This window comes from Cololabis saira, chromosome 12, assembly GCF_033807715.1.
Source record: "Cololabis saira isolate AMF1-May2022 chromosome 12, fColSai1.1, whole genome shotgun sequence".
NCBI lineage: Eukaryota > Metazoa > Chordata > Actinopteri > Beloniformes > Belonidae > Cololabis > Cololabis saira.
Genome location: NC_084598.1, coordinates 6,432,903 through 6,447,238, shown reverse-complemented (window position 1 = coordinate 6,447,238; position 14,336 = coordinate 6,432,903). Strand labels below are relative to the sequence as shown.

The 14,336-nt window shown below is 40.9% G+C and overlaps 1 protein-coding gene across 1 annotated transcript; it reads left to right on the top strand.

The window, feature by feature from the left end:
- The first annotated feature begins 1,606 nt into the window (after positions 1-1,606).
- Positions 1,607-13,759, top strand: tuba5 (tubulin alpha 5). Its single transcript, XM_061735291.1, has 5 exons — positions 1,607-1,779; positions 5,032-5,257; positions 6,809-6,957; positions 9,366-10,046; positions 11,554-13,759. Exons 1-5 carry the CDS (start codon positions 1,777-1,779, stop codon positions 11,845-11,847), a joined length of 1,353 nt encoding a protein of 450 aa, XP_061591275.1. The 5' UTR covers positions 1,607-1,776; the 3' UTR covers positions 11,848-13,759.
- Positions 13,760-14,336: the final 577 nt, after the last annotated feature.

The following is a 14,336-nucleotide window of genomic DNA, read 5'->3' as shown; positions in this document are numbered from 1 at the left end:
TTTAAATATGCAAGCTGCAGATATTTCTGTTGTTAGATTAGATATTTACTTCATGTACAGAAGGATTTTAAACTGTAAATGATGTACATGTTTGTACCTAAATAGATCCTTTCCTAACAGTGTCTTTTAACACGGCAGCAACTTTGCTGATTAAAACGGGACAGAACCAAGAGAAAATAACCGGTATTTATTTATGTATTTATCTGTTTGAAATCTGCTTCTACCTACTTCTATCTGCTAAAGAAGAAGTAGCGTATTCTTCTTTGCATTTATTTTGTCTTAGTTTTAATTCTAATTCCGGTTAGAGCGCCCCGAGCGGTGGAAGAAAAATCCACAGAATAGTAATAATAGTAATAGTAATAATAATCAAAACCTATAAAAAAAGTAGCGGCTTATAGTCCAGAAAATACAGTATATAGAATTGTACTGTATATCATTCAGTAGGTGGTCCAGGTCTGTGACATCACAGAACCCTACATATTTGGATCAGAGTTGAATTATCCAGTATCTCCAATCTTATCTATGTGTTTCTGTTTTTTAAACTCAAAGAATACCCTTGGTCAAATGTATCTGCCACCAAATGGGATTTATTTTATGTTTATATTTGTATTCATCATCTCTGCTGCTCTTCATCCATCCAGCTTCTGCTTATCCAGGGGGCAGTAGCCTAGCCAGCGAGTTTTTCTCTCCCCAGCCACTTCCTCCAGCTCATCGGGGGGTCCCAAGGCGTTCCCAAGCTACTGAGGGACATAGACCCTCCAGCGTGACCTGCATCTCCCCTGAGGTCTCCACCCAGTGGGACGAGCCCGGTAAATCTGGTTTTCTGCTACCATCGCTTTCACAAAAAGAGCAATTTCAAATTAACCACAGATCGAATATCACTTGAATTTTTTCTGAGGAGTAGTGTGTGCAGCTAGTGACACTGAAAGGACACCGCTTGTCAGTGCCCGGTTTGCTTTCTTGGTTACAGTAAAAACATGATGGCAAATTTATAAAGATTTATAAAAGAGGGCCAGTTCTGTCTCTTTATAGAAAATGCTCATTTTAAGGTAACAAAAATATGATGATGTTAATATGATTCTGCACAGAGAGTAAGACACCTCTGGGTCTGAATTCAGACAGCATACACTGGAACTTCAGCTTAGTCCACACTGAAGTGAGTAAATGCTTACAGAAAGTCCTCTAATGGAGAAGATAAATATTAATTTTTCAATGTTTATTAAAGTTTCTCAAACATTGTATAGGTCTTTATTAAAAAACGTCTGTTAATTCCCTTCTTGTGTATTTAGATAAAGAAATATACATGTGTACTGTATGTTTCCTAATTCTTCTACTCTTAGTACAGGACAAGAAGAACATCTCATGTTAAATGAAGGATCCAGGTAAGTTCTTCTACTTTATCCTTTTATCCAGTCTGCAAAAGATAAACAAAAGCGTGAAAAACGATGTTGACAGAACATTGTCCAAATGTCTTTTTTTCTGATGCATGCAAGTAAGAGCAAGCCCCAAACGTGACAAAAGCAACACTTAGTGAAAACTAGTCTTTTGTGGAGGGAAAGTTACTGGACCATCCTTCATCTTTCAGCGCCCTCCTCCTAAATCCCTGACTCAGCAATGTCAGAGAGCACGTATAAAAGGTGACGACTCGTCGGTGTGTCGGCGGAGCCGCTTCCCAGGACCCTGCAGAGGAATTAACACCATCAGAACCCTCACTGATAGACGGCCAACGTCCAATAGTCTGCAACAAAACTTAATACTTTTATCACCTGGAGCAACATGGTAAGATATGATTTTTTACATTTTGATATTGAATCATTCATTTCCAAAGACTGAAGCCTTTTTCTCAATTATCTAAAACCTGCATATATATTATTCTACACTTATTTTTATTGTACTTCATACTTTATAGCTTTATAGCTGAATGTTCACATTTTTTAACAGTTTTTTATGTTCTCTTTATTCTATTTACACTATTTGTCTCACAAATGTCCCACAGCGGTGAAAATAATCTATTCCTAACAATGTGAAATTCTCAACCTGTTGAAACATGACTGCAGGCTAATGCTTAGAAACCGCAGCAGTCTGCGGTGGGACTGAGCTCGTCCAGTTTTTACCGTTCTTTATGGTTAATGAGCAAGAAAGCAAGAAAGCCGTGCAATAAGACGAGCAAACATTGTTTTAATTGTTCCCTAAATGGCAGTGTGAAGGAGTTTAACTTTCAAAAATAAATACAAAATTCAATATTGACAACGATTAGAATTTCTATTTGTAGTTTCCATCTCTATGCACTTTTCTTTCTTTCTTTCTTTCTTTCTTTCTTTTTTCTTTCTTTCTTTCTTTCTGTTTTTTCAGATTTAAACTTCCATATCTCACATGTTTTATATGTAAGATGAAGGCAGACTTCCGCAGATGGGAGAGAACGTCTCATCATGAAAATGAACATTAATTTTCTCTTTGGTTGCTACTTCAACCCTCTTTAAATGACTATGCATTCAGTCTGCAGTCTCCAGATTCATTCGGGACGACAGACGTCCAGGATCAAGTAACCTACACTGCAGCTCTGTGGTTTAGCTGTGCCAGATTTTCAATTTTGTTATTGGACATTTCAAATTAGGGCACAAACCACATAGACTAATGCAGATCCTCCAACTGCATATAGATATATATAGATAGCACTTAACAGGCTGCAAGACACGGGGTATCATATATTCATGGTCTTTGCAGGACTTGAGTACACAGCTCTCTTTTTCGGCATCTTCATATATACTTTCAGAGAAGCTCGGCCTTAAACGCCTATGGATTTCCCTGGAACTTTCTTCACATCCCATCGTACTACCGACAGCCAAACCATCACCACATGTATCTTTAATTAATAGCAACGTAAATGATGATTAAACTCATTAGTGGTAGGGAGTTGGAAGGTTTGAACATAAACATACACTGGGTGTGGTCCAATCTGATTTTGACCTCTAACATTTAGCACACCAATTAATTTAGCTTAAACCTTTCACAAAGCATACATTAAACCTTATAAAAAGCTCTAACGTTGCCTTTTACATATGTAACACTTCCCCACCTGGAAATGACTGTCTGGGTTTACATCAGCTATTGAAACAGCTGCAAAGCCCTGGTTCTAACCGACGTGTGCTTGGAATCATCGTGGCTCCGTGGTTAGTCTTGATCTCGCTGCAGCAAAACGTACTAAAGCCCGGCCCGGCTGTGGATGTGCCAATACTTTTATATTAGTATACTTCTCTGGACAAGAGACAAAGGATGAACAGCTCCTAGTGATACCTGTGTACACCTGACAAATGTATCTAAAAATGTGTTTCCTCGCTTTAAATTTGAGCACACTTTTATACTCCATAAAACTTATTTAGAATAGGGAAACTATTTATTTATAAATTAACCTTTTATTTAACCAGGAAAGGAAACTCAAGATTATACATCTCTCTTCTAGGAGTGCCCTGTCCAAGACAGTTAGGAGCACAAGCATTACAAAACAAATATGATAACACTATATACATAAAATATGAACATAAGCACCACAAAACACCAATAACATCAAAGGGAGTGTGTAGAAAAACAAACTTGTCCTGTTTTGACCCCATTTTGGTTGCGAGTGCATCAAATCCTTGAGACTGTTTTTTCAACAAAAATAACTTTTTGCTTTAATTTGTTATATTTGATGGATCTAGACCAGGGGTCGGCAACCCAAAATGTTGAAAGAGCCATATTGGACCAAAAACACAAAAAACAAATGTGTCTGGAGCCACAAAAAATGAAAATTCTTGTATAAGCCTTAGAATTAAGGCAAACACATGCATCATGTATCTATATTAGTTATAAGTGGGGGAAGTTTTTTTTTTTATTATGCACTTCGAGAAAAAAGTCGAAATGTCGAGAAAAAAGTCGAAATGTCGAGAAAAAAGTCAAAATTTCGAGAAAAAAGTCGAAATGTTGAGAAAAAAGTCGAAATGTCAAGAAAAAAGTCGAAATGTCGAGAAAAAAGTCGAAATGTCGAGAAAAAAAGTCGAAATTTCGAGAAAAAAAGTCAAAATGTTGAGAAAAAAGTCGAAATGTCGAGATTAAAAAGGAAAGGAAAAAGGAAGAAAAAAAGAAGAAGAAAGAAAAAAAGGAAAAAAAGAGGAAAAAAAGAAGAAAAACATTTTTTTTAAAAAGAAGAAAAAAAGGTTAAATATTTTTGAAAAAGCTCCAGGGAGCCGCTAGGGCAGCGCTAAAGAGCCGCATGCGGCTCTAGAGCCGCGGGTTGCAGATCCCTGATCTAGAGGAACTGGAATGGAGGAATAAAGATAAATATTTACTGAGAATATTACTGGTGGCTTGTAAGAAGTCAATAACAAAGAAATGGCTGAAGAGGGAGGCACCTAGTGTAGATGAATGGATTGATATTGTGTACAGCATCTATGTAATGGAAATAATTACTTTTAATTTAAGAACACAAAAAGAAGCATTTATTGATAATTGGCAAAAGTGGATAACATATGTCTCTACCACAAAACCGGACTTCAGGTAATTTCAGACTGGATTATCAGAATATTTTTTTTATGTACACACTTTTTTTCTTTTTTCTGGAGGTGTTTACCAATCCCCTTATGTACACTTTTACTTTCCCCTTGATACTTTTGTTCAGATTTATAGGTCTTCATTTTGATTGTTTGACTGTTTCAGATTCAGATTCAGAAAACTTTATTTATCCCCGAGGGGCAATTGCAAGACAACTGAGCAGCAAGACGTTGAAAATATCAAATAGAATAAGAAATAAAATAGAATAAAATGAACAGATAAATGGGGCATGTCTCGTTATGTACAAAAAATATATAAATATAAGAATGTCAATATAAGAAGTCAAAAAAATGTAAAAAAAAAAAAAAAAAAAAAATGTACATGTAAAATCAAAACCAATAAAAAGTAAATGACAAAAAAAAAGAAAAACAAACTTAATTTCCCTCCCTCAGTTTGTGCCTTCACTGTGAACAACTCCCGTCTACTTTCTACGTTTCTACGCAGAGAGAGTGCATCTCCATCCATGTGGGCCAGGCAGGTGTCCAGACTGGAAATGCATGCTGGGAGCTTTTCTGCCTGGAGCACGGCATCGGGCCTGACGGCGTCTCCCTGGGTGGCCCTGCTGAGCTGAACTCTCGTGAAGATCCCTTCAACACTTTCTTCAACAGCGGGAGCTTCGGCCGCCACGTTCCCAGAGCCGTGTTTGTGGACCTGGACCCCACGGTGATCGGTGAGCACCCTGGTCTCATGTGTGGATGAGGAGGAAGACACACAGAAGTGCTTTTACTCCCAGTGTGACACACGTCCACCCACGCAATAAACTGATCAAGCAGGTGACTGCTGATAGGAGCGACGGTATCTTAGCAACAGCTGCATTACTGACTCTTTTACCTTTTATTCCATCTCCATTCAGTAAAGAGCAGGAAGTTGAGTGCAGCATTCAATTGTACAGTTTCATTAAAGTCCTGCTCTCGACTACGAGGAACCACAAATCTGACCCTTTTATAGTCGAGTGGTTCAATGTGTAATGTTGAAAACATCAAGAGATAAAATTATTTTCAATATTCTGATAAGAAATGTTTTTTTTAACCCCTTTGATTTTCCTTTATCATTCAATCAACAACTTGAAGTATATTCTTTGTCCTTTTTTGCTGTTATTACACGGGGGCTGTTAAAATTAGATTTGCACATGAACAAAATCCTTGCACATTTACAGGATTATAAAGTGTCTATGTGAGAATTAACCGCATTGGACACTTGTGATCCATACTGGTGTGTGCACATGTGGGTTGTTGCATGATCCAGTCCTTTTTATGGTTTGTGAAAGTGGAGGAAATAAAAGATTTCTGGCGAGGCCCGTATACACCTAAGTGAACAACACACTGACGCAGTTCTGATGTAAATTAACAGGAATCATCCACTCACTCTGTCCAGGCAGGGAAACCAGGGAGGGAAAGTAAAATCCTGAATCAGATATCCAGCAGGTTCAGAGAGGCCTCTCGTGTGCAAACTACAGTATAGGGTTGTAAAAAATACCAGATTGAGAACCCCAGTCCTTCCCATTGCAGATTAAACAGTTCAGTTGAGGCAGTGTGTCTTTAACCAGTGAGTTTCCTCAACATGTGAACATGCTTCTCATTTTACCGATCTTGACCTGAACATTCAAATGAATCAGGAATTTGGGGGCTTTAAATGTACAGCCTGAAGGGCATGAGACACCTCGGCTGGGATGACGAGCTCTCTCACTTTCAAGCAGACTCTGCGTCTATTTTCATACAGAGCTCGTTTAAAACGTTTTAAATCGTCTTATTGCACCAGCCTGATCAAACATGGAGCTCCATGTTATTCTCCTTACTCCCACGGCCAACACCTCGCCTTGCTCTAGTCCAACCCGACGGGTGGAGAACGGAGGAAAAACAATTACCTTTTTCATATTCCAAAAGTCCTGTTCTTGTGCATGAACCTGTCAGATCCAGCACACAGAGGGGAAGCTCTCACAAACCACATTTTAATGCATCTCATCCATGTTCAGAGGCATGAGAAAATCCAAGAAGGGGCAATTTCAGGAAAAAGAAAATACAACCGTATAATTGCCACAGTCATTTTCTGATTTTGATGCAAATTAATGAATAAATAATGACCGTGAAACAAGCTTGTTCAGTGCTTGTTCAACTTTATATATTTTGGCCTGTCCGACTGTTTTGACAGCCTTGGTGTGTCACGTGTGGGCAACATTTCCATCTCTCCAGTTGTCTGCTCTGATTGAAACGTTTCTCTCCAGATGAAGTGAGGGTTGGAAAGTACAGAGAGCTCTTCCACCCTGAGCAGCTGATCTCTGGAAAGGAGGACGCTGCCAACAACTACGCCCGCGGCCATTACACCGTCGGGAAGGAAATCATCGATGGAGTCATGGAGCGTGTTCGGAAAATGGTCAGTCCTCACGTCGGACCGTTCCTGTACATGCCCTTCAACAAATGAACAGATGACTCAAATCTAATTCATCAATAGAAAATCCAACACCACATTGATTTTAGTCCACAAAACTATTTTCCCAAATTTAAATTTTACATTCAAAGAAGAAACACGATACTGCTCAAGTTTCTGAACTAACATGTTGTACCTTGTTAGTTCAGGAGAGTAAACCCAAAAAAGGTTTTGCTCCTAACCCTCTTCAAACTTCATTAAACCTTTGTTTTGGGCAGACTAAACATGAAATGAGATGCATTATTTCGCAAACATTTGAAGGTCGTGCTGCGCTTTGAAAAAGCTATACTTATGTTAGTTGTTTTCCAGTATTTACAGTTTCCAAGCTAACTAGATGTTTTATTCATGACCTGATACCACAGCTGGATCTCTCTCCTCATTTGCATGTCTGTGGGAAGCAAATCCAAAAAAATGAAACTTGCAAATGTCCTGCCCAAACTAGCAAACCACAAACTAGGCATTGTCTATTCACGTTTGTTTTTATGAACCTCGTAAAGCCAGGTGGCTGATATTCACAGACGTGTGGGGGCAAATAAACTTGGATGTTCTCTTCTGGTAACTAAACCGAATGAGGGGCTCAAACTCTCTCTCTCACTTTTAATAAAGGCTTCTAATGCACCCATGTCTCAAAAAGGAAAATAAAATAAAAACTGGACTGTACAAAAAACAATCTTTTAAAAAAAGGCACCTGACTCGATATGAAACTAAACTCCTGGTACAGGCAATGGTTTTATCCCACGTCGATTACAGCAATGCCCTCCCAGCCGGCCTTCCAGCTTGTGCAATCAAACCATTACAAAAGGACCAGAATGCAGCAGCGTGTTCTGGTCTTTCACGCGTTTCTGCTCATTGATCCACAGGGGCTACCTGTGTCTGCAAGTCTCCTGACACTTGTCTACAAGGTGATCTTCACACAGACTGGCCTTGCCCTCTCTCCCACGAGGCCACCGCAGTCGAGACTCTTCACTCACGAGGTCCTCAATGGAAGAATAAGTTACTAGTGGCCACAGGAGCAGAGACGTCCCTCTCTACGTTCAACAAGCTCTTGAAAACGTTCCTCTTCCAAGAGCAGCTTCCATCATAAACGGATCTCTCTTCAACTTCCTAAACTGCACTTGCAGGACTTTGTGATCTACCGTGTTACTGCGGCTTGATTGTGTTTCTGTGCTGTGGCTCGCTTCGGATAAAAGCCTCTGCTAAATGTCATGTAACGTCATTACAGTTATTTATCCAATTACTGTCTCTTATCATCCTGATGTGCAGGCTGAGTTTCCTGGGATTGTCGGTGCCCTGTCACATATCTTTTTCAATTTTTTCCCTTTTCTACCAATCAGCTAGAGCGTAGCAAAGGTGGGTGAAAGGTCTTCAATAGTCTTGTGGCCTTCATTTCAAGCCTTTTAGGATTCAGACTTAAGCCACATTTCCTTGTCTGTATCTATAGATAATTATTAGCTTTAACACCCTGAAAATAAATTATGGAGCTAGAACAGTCTCATAATTCACAAATGCACAGGACAAGTTTCACGAATGGACAGGCCGATTTGCAAATGCACAGAACAATTCACACGTGCGTAGGACAAGATATACAAATGTATTTTTGATGCACACACAAATATAACCTGATTTACAAACGTTTTTTTGTCTGTGAGCTGCGCTGGATTTGCGCGTGACTTTTGAGACTCCCCTGACGTGACTCGATCCACAAATACGTTTTTTTTAACACAAAAGGATCTGCAACCAATCAGATGTCTTCCTTTGTTTCAGCCAATCATAAGAGCGCACCCCACGTGGGGGACGCAGAGCAGTGGATAAAACACGACTTACTCTAACCAATCAGATTAAAGGGGCGGATACACCTGCTGTTTGAGCTGCGTTAGCGCCGAATTGTTCTGTGCATTTGCAAATCGGTCTGTGTATTCGTGAAACTTGTCCTGTGCATTTGTGAATTATGAGACTGTTCTAGCTCCATAATAAATAACTTTCCCCATGTTTGTAGCCACGGACCAATATATAATGTGCATCGTGCGCGCATGCATGTGTGCGTGACCTTCTCTCCGTCCAAGGAGACTATCATGTGCTCTGTTTGCTAAATGCTCTAATATGTTCATGAGTTGTACACAAACTCTTTTGTTCTGATGATCAGAGCTAGGTGAGGAGGATTTAGGCTACAATGGAAATGGTGGAAACCTTCACCAAATGGAAACTTGGGTGAAGTCTGTGTTGGGTCTATAATTTATTGAAATGGGCTGTAAGGATTCTGGTAGCTGCAGTCTCTTTTTCATTTGAAACACTTGTACCATAGAAGTACAGACTGTTGCTTGTGCAGACCCAGTGACTGTGTCTCTTCCACTCAGACGGACCAGTGCACCGGCCTGCAGGGGTTCCTCGTTTTCCACAGCTTTGGGGGCGGCACTGGCTCCGGGTTCACCTCTCTCCTGATGGAACGTCTCTCGTTAGAATACGGCAAGAAATCCAAGCTGGAGTTTGCCGTTTACCCGGCTCCTCATGTGTCCACGGCCGTGGTGGAGCCGTACAACGCCATCCTGACCACCCACACCACCATAGAGCACTCCGACTGCGCCTTCATGGTGGACAACGAGGCCATCTACGACATCTGCCGCCACAACATGGACATTAACAGTCCCGGTTACATCAACCTGAATAGACTCATCGGCCAGATCGTGTCCTCCATCACCGCCTCCCTTCGCTTCGACGGTGCCCTCAACGTTGATCTGACGGAGTTCCAGACCAACCTGGTGCCATTTCCACGGGTCCACTTCCCCTTGGTTACCTACTCTCCCATCATCTCTGCTGAGAAGGCTTACCACGAGCAGCTGAGCGTGTCCGAGATCACCAGCGCCTGCTTCGAACCGACCAACCAGATGGTGAAGTGCGACCCTCGTCGGGGCAAGTACATGGCCTGCTGCCTGCTGTACAGAGGCGATGTTGTCCCAAAGGACGTGAATGCTGCCATCGCCAGTATAAAGACGCGGCGCTCCATCCAGTTTGTTGACTGGTGCCCCACCGGCTTCAAGGTGAGTAAGGGAGCTTTCAGACCTGTGGCCCGTTTGTTTTGTTCCGATTCAGGGGCTAAATCGATACAGTTGTTTCGTTTTTCGTATGTGTTCACAAGGCAACCGTCTGTAGCGGTTCAAAGCTGTTAACAAATGCCATGCGCGAACCAACTGTTCTCTCATTGGTCAGAAATGAACGCGGAAGGAGTTTCCTCCTCCGTACCCCGGGAAAAACAACAACTATGGAGCATCGTAAGCACACTTGTGAGGGAGTTGTGTGGGTTGCTGTGTGGATTATGTTCTCACTGCAAACGAACCGCTCCAGGTCTGGAATGGAAGCGAGCAGAGACCACCTCTCCTAAGAGATCTCGGCTCGCTTGTTTTGTCTCGCATCCGAGAGCGATTGATGTGTTCACATATACCAAACCAACCGATCTTTAGGGGGAAACGCTCCCTGTTTCGGAACAACTGCTCCAAACAGGACAGGTGTGAAAGCACCCAAACACTACTATTAGTCCATGGGCCAGAGCCCAAAATCTCACTGGTCAGTACTACTCAAGGTGACCAAACTTACTTATGATTTTTGAAAAGATCCATGTCTATAGATGACATTTTGGTATGATAACCCTTCCTGAGTGGTAGCTGTATCATAGTTATCAGCTCATGAAGTTACCCACCCCCTTCAGAAAATTACATTTTAGATGCTGCTGCATATCCTGGTTTAGACTCATGTTCAGGATATCTGTCAATGTTTCACAATATTGTCTTTGGTATCATTTTAAATGGAACCTTTTAAGCATTCATTCAAGCTAAGATATGAATCTTTTCTGACCACCATAGAGGTCACTGCAGCTCTTTAAACTATAAAAAACACACATTTTTACACAATTTTCGCCTAAATGATATACTATCTTTTATCCCTGTGTCATCTAGGAACAACAGAGACACACAATACCAAAACTGGAATACTCAGAGGACCATAAGGATTCAGGAAATGCATAATATACCCCATAATATATCATTGTTACAGGTCATTGTGAGCCTTAAAGTAGAAGAGCATATTTAGGCTCCTATGAAACTATAACAGTAATGTCACAAACTGGTCTTTATCATGCAAATACACAACATAAAGGACACCACAATGAGATAAAGAATCAGCTTAGTTTTATAAACAACATTAGAGACACAAAATACAAAAAATACACACAAAAAAATACAAAAACTGGAATACTCACAGGACCATAAGGATACAGGAAATGTATAATACACCCAATTTAGAATCATCAATTAACCTGAAGGGGGTGGTAACTTCATGAGCTGATAACTATGATCCAGCTGCCACTCAGGAAGGGTTATCATACCAAAATATCATCTATAGACATGGATCTTTTCAAAAATCATAAGTAAATCATAAGTAAGTTTGGTCACCTTGAGTGGTGCTGATATCTGGTCTGGCCCATGGACTATAGGGTAAGATGTGCAGCTCCAGATCCTTTCATCCTTCTGATGCCTCTCTTTTTGTCAACAGGTTGGCATCAACTACCAGCCCCCCACTGCAGTCCCCGGGGGAGACCTGGCCAAGCTCCAGAGGGCCGTGTGCATGCTGAGCAACACCACCGCCATCTCTGAGGCCTGGTCTCGGCTCAACCACAAGTTCGACCTCATGTACGCCAAGCGGGCCTTTGTGCACTGGTACGTGGGGGAAGGCATGGAGGAGGGGGAGTTTGCAGAGGCCAGAGAGGACCTGGCCTGCCTGGAAAAGGATTATGAGGAGTTGGGCCGAATGAGCTCGGACTCTGAAAACGACGATGAAGAAGTTTGAACCTAGTGAGCTGCGATGCCAGTAATGATCTTGTTTTTTGGTTGTTTTTGTGGGGGGGGTGATTCGTACGGTGGTCGAGACCCGCCATTGCGGAAAATTAAAGAAACGCTGCAAATCAAAAGTAACGCCGCTGCAAATAAAATAAACGCTTTGCAAATAAAATAAATGCTGAAAATAAAAAGAAACGCCGCAAATTTTTTTTAAAACGACGCAAATAAAAAAGCCACAACGGAATTAAATTACCGGGGACTATTTTTGCCGATGCACCTGTGTTTTTATGTGAGAGGAGAACAAGAAGACAAAGAGGACGTAAGTGAAAAGGAAGAAATAAGAAGAGCGAGGAATAAGAACAACGAACGAGAAAATAAGTGAAAAGCTTAGTGTTCAACGTCGCTACATGTAATTTTTAATGTGCGACACCGGTGCATCAGCAAAAATAGTCCCCGGTAATTCACTTCCGTTGTGGCTTTTTTATTTCCGTTGTTTTTTTATTTTATTTGCAGCGGCGTTTCTTTATTTTTGCAGCTTTTATTTTATTTGCAGCGGCGTTTCTTTTTGTTTGCAGTGTTTATTTTATTTGCTAAGCGTTTATTTAATTTGCAGCGGCGTTTGTTTCTGTTTGCAGCGTTACTTTTATTTTCAGTCTCTGCCACCGTAGATTCGGGCATTAGATTAAAAAAAGTTACGTCAGAATCTTCATTCAGAAATGTGCTCTAAAAAAAAAGTCTGATTTGGTATCTTCTTTATGAAACCACAGCTCGAAGGTGATGATCACCACTTTCTCATATCAGATCTCAGCGCTGCCATAACTATGTCATAGTAAAAAGGTACTGTACTAATTTTACTCTGAACATAATATAAAAACAAGTATTGTGTGAAAATACTACATGTGCAAATAATCTCACATATTTAATGAATCAACGATTTATTTGGGATTTTTGAAATGTAAGAAATAGTTCCTTTTTACTGACAATTATATAATGTACAATAAAGAAACTCAACCCATATAAGGTGGTCCATTGTGCTTCCAGTCGGTAGTGGTACACTTGTTTTGTGTTTTACGTTGTCAGAAATCAGGAAGATGACTCAAATAACCCCCCGTACTACCCCACTCTTTAGCATGAGTACAGCTCCGTCTGGACTGGTATGTTATGGTCTGGAAGTCCTGGCCTGGCCTGCATGTTCCCCACCAGCTGTGCAGGGTGGACGGCTGTTCCTGCATCAGATGGCATCACACCCATGCAATAGTGTCAAGGAGGGAAGAAAAATGGAGAACATCCAGCACATCCTAATCTTTCTTTTTGGCATCTGACTAGAAGAATTTAAGCTTCTCAAGTTTGACATCAGGCTTTGGTGGAATTATGTTGGATGATCCTTTGGCAAGACAGAAACGACTTTTCAAGAAGGTCATTGCACTTGTGTAGGAAATGAGGAATCAATCATTACTCCAAATGTAAAAACTACAGGCTTCCAGTCAGTTTCAGGATCAATTTTAATAGTCTTGTTTTAACGTTCAGAGCTCTAAATGGTACGGCACCCCAGTATATCTCTGAGCTTTTGTGTCCTTGTGTTCGATCTCTGCGGTCATCGGACCAGAGATTGCTGCTGGTGCCTCGCTCTCACTTCAAAACACGCAGTGATCAGGTTTTTGGGACCCTGGAACTCTCTCCCACCTTCTCTCCATTCTATAGTCTCAGGGGACACTTTTAAAAAAACATCTGAAAACATTCTCATTCAGACTTTTAAGTGATGGTTAATGTTGTCTTACGCTGTGGCGTGTTTTCTTGTTTCATCGCTTTCATCCATCACTATTATGTTTTATCATAAAGCACTTTGTGACTGGTGTCTGTTTTCTCTTTTCCTGCTCTGCCCAGCTGGTCTTCAGCAGGAGGTTCCCCCTTATGGTCCTGGTCCAGGTTTCTACCCCCTTATTATCCAGGTCCTGGTCCAGGTTTCTTCCCCCCTTATGATCCAGGTCCTGGTCCAGGTTTCTTCCCTCCTAAAGGGGAGTTTTTCCTGCCACTGTTTGGCTTAAGGCTTTTCTCCCACTAGGGGAGTTTTTTTTACCTGCCATTGTTTATGTAATAATTGCTCGGGGGTTTATGTTCTGGGTATCTGGAAAGATCCTAGAGACAACTGTGTTGTAATAGACGCTATATAAATAAAATGTAATTGAATGTAATTGAATTGAATTGTCTGTGAAAGGTGCTCTTTAAATAACGTTACCTACATTACAGCCACCTCTCTGCTCCAGGTGATAACATTTTATGGCTAAAGTGCTGGTGACCTACCTTAACTAGTTACTTATTCTGAGACAGTATTTTTCAGGTGTGTTTTGCTGTTATCTTGTTGTTAGTGGTGTAAATAAAATGGGGTTTGTTGAACTTCTAAGTTGAAAATCCTAACTGCCAGTTAGATCAGAACACAGTAAGGGGGTACCCAGTACTGCCCAAATGCGTGTAGTTTTTGCTTTGTTTTTTTTTAGCTTT

Coding starts and splice junctions, on each gene's coding strand:
- tuba5 (XM_061735291.1), top strand. Junction 6,958..9,365: donor TGGAGCGTGTTCGGAAAATG/GTCAGTCCTCAC, acceptor TCTTCCACTCAG/ACGGACCAGTGCACCGGCCT. Junction 10,047..11,553: donor GGTGCCCCACCGGCTTCAAG/GTGAGTAAGGGA, acceptor TTTTGTCAACAG/GTTGGCATCAACTACCAGCC.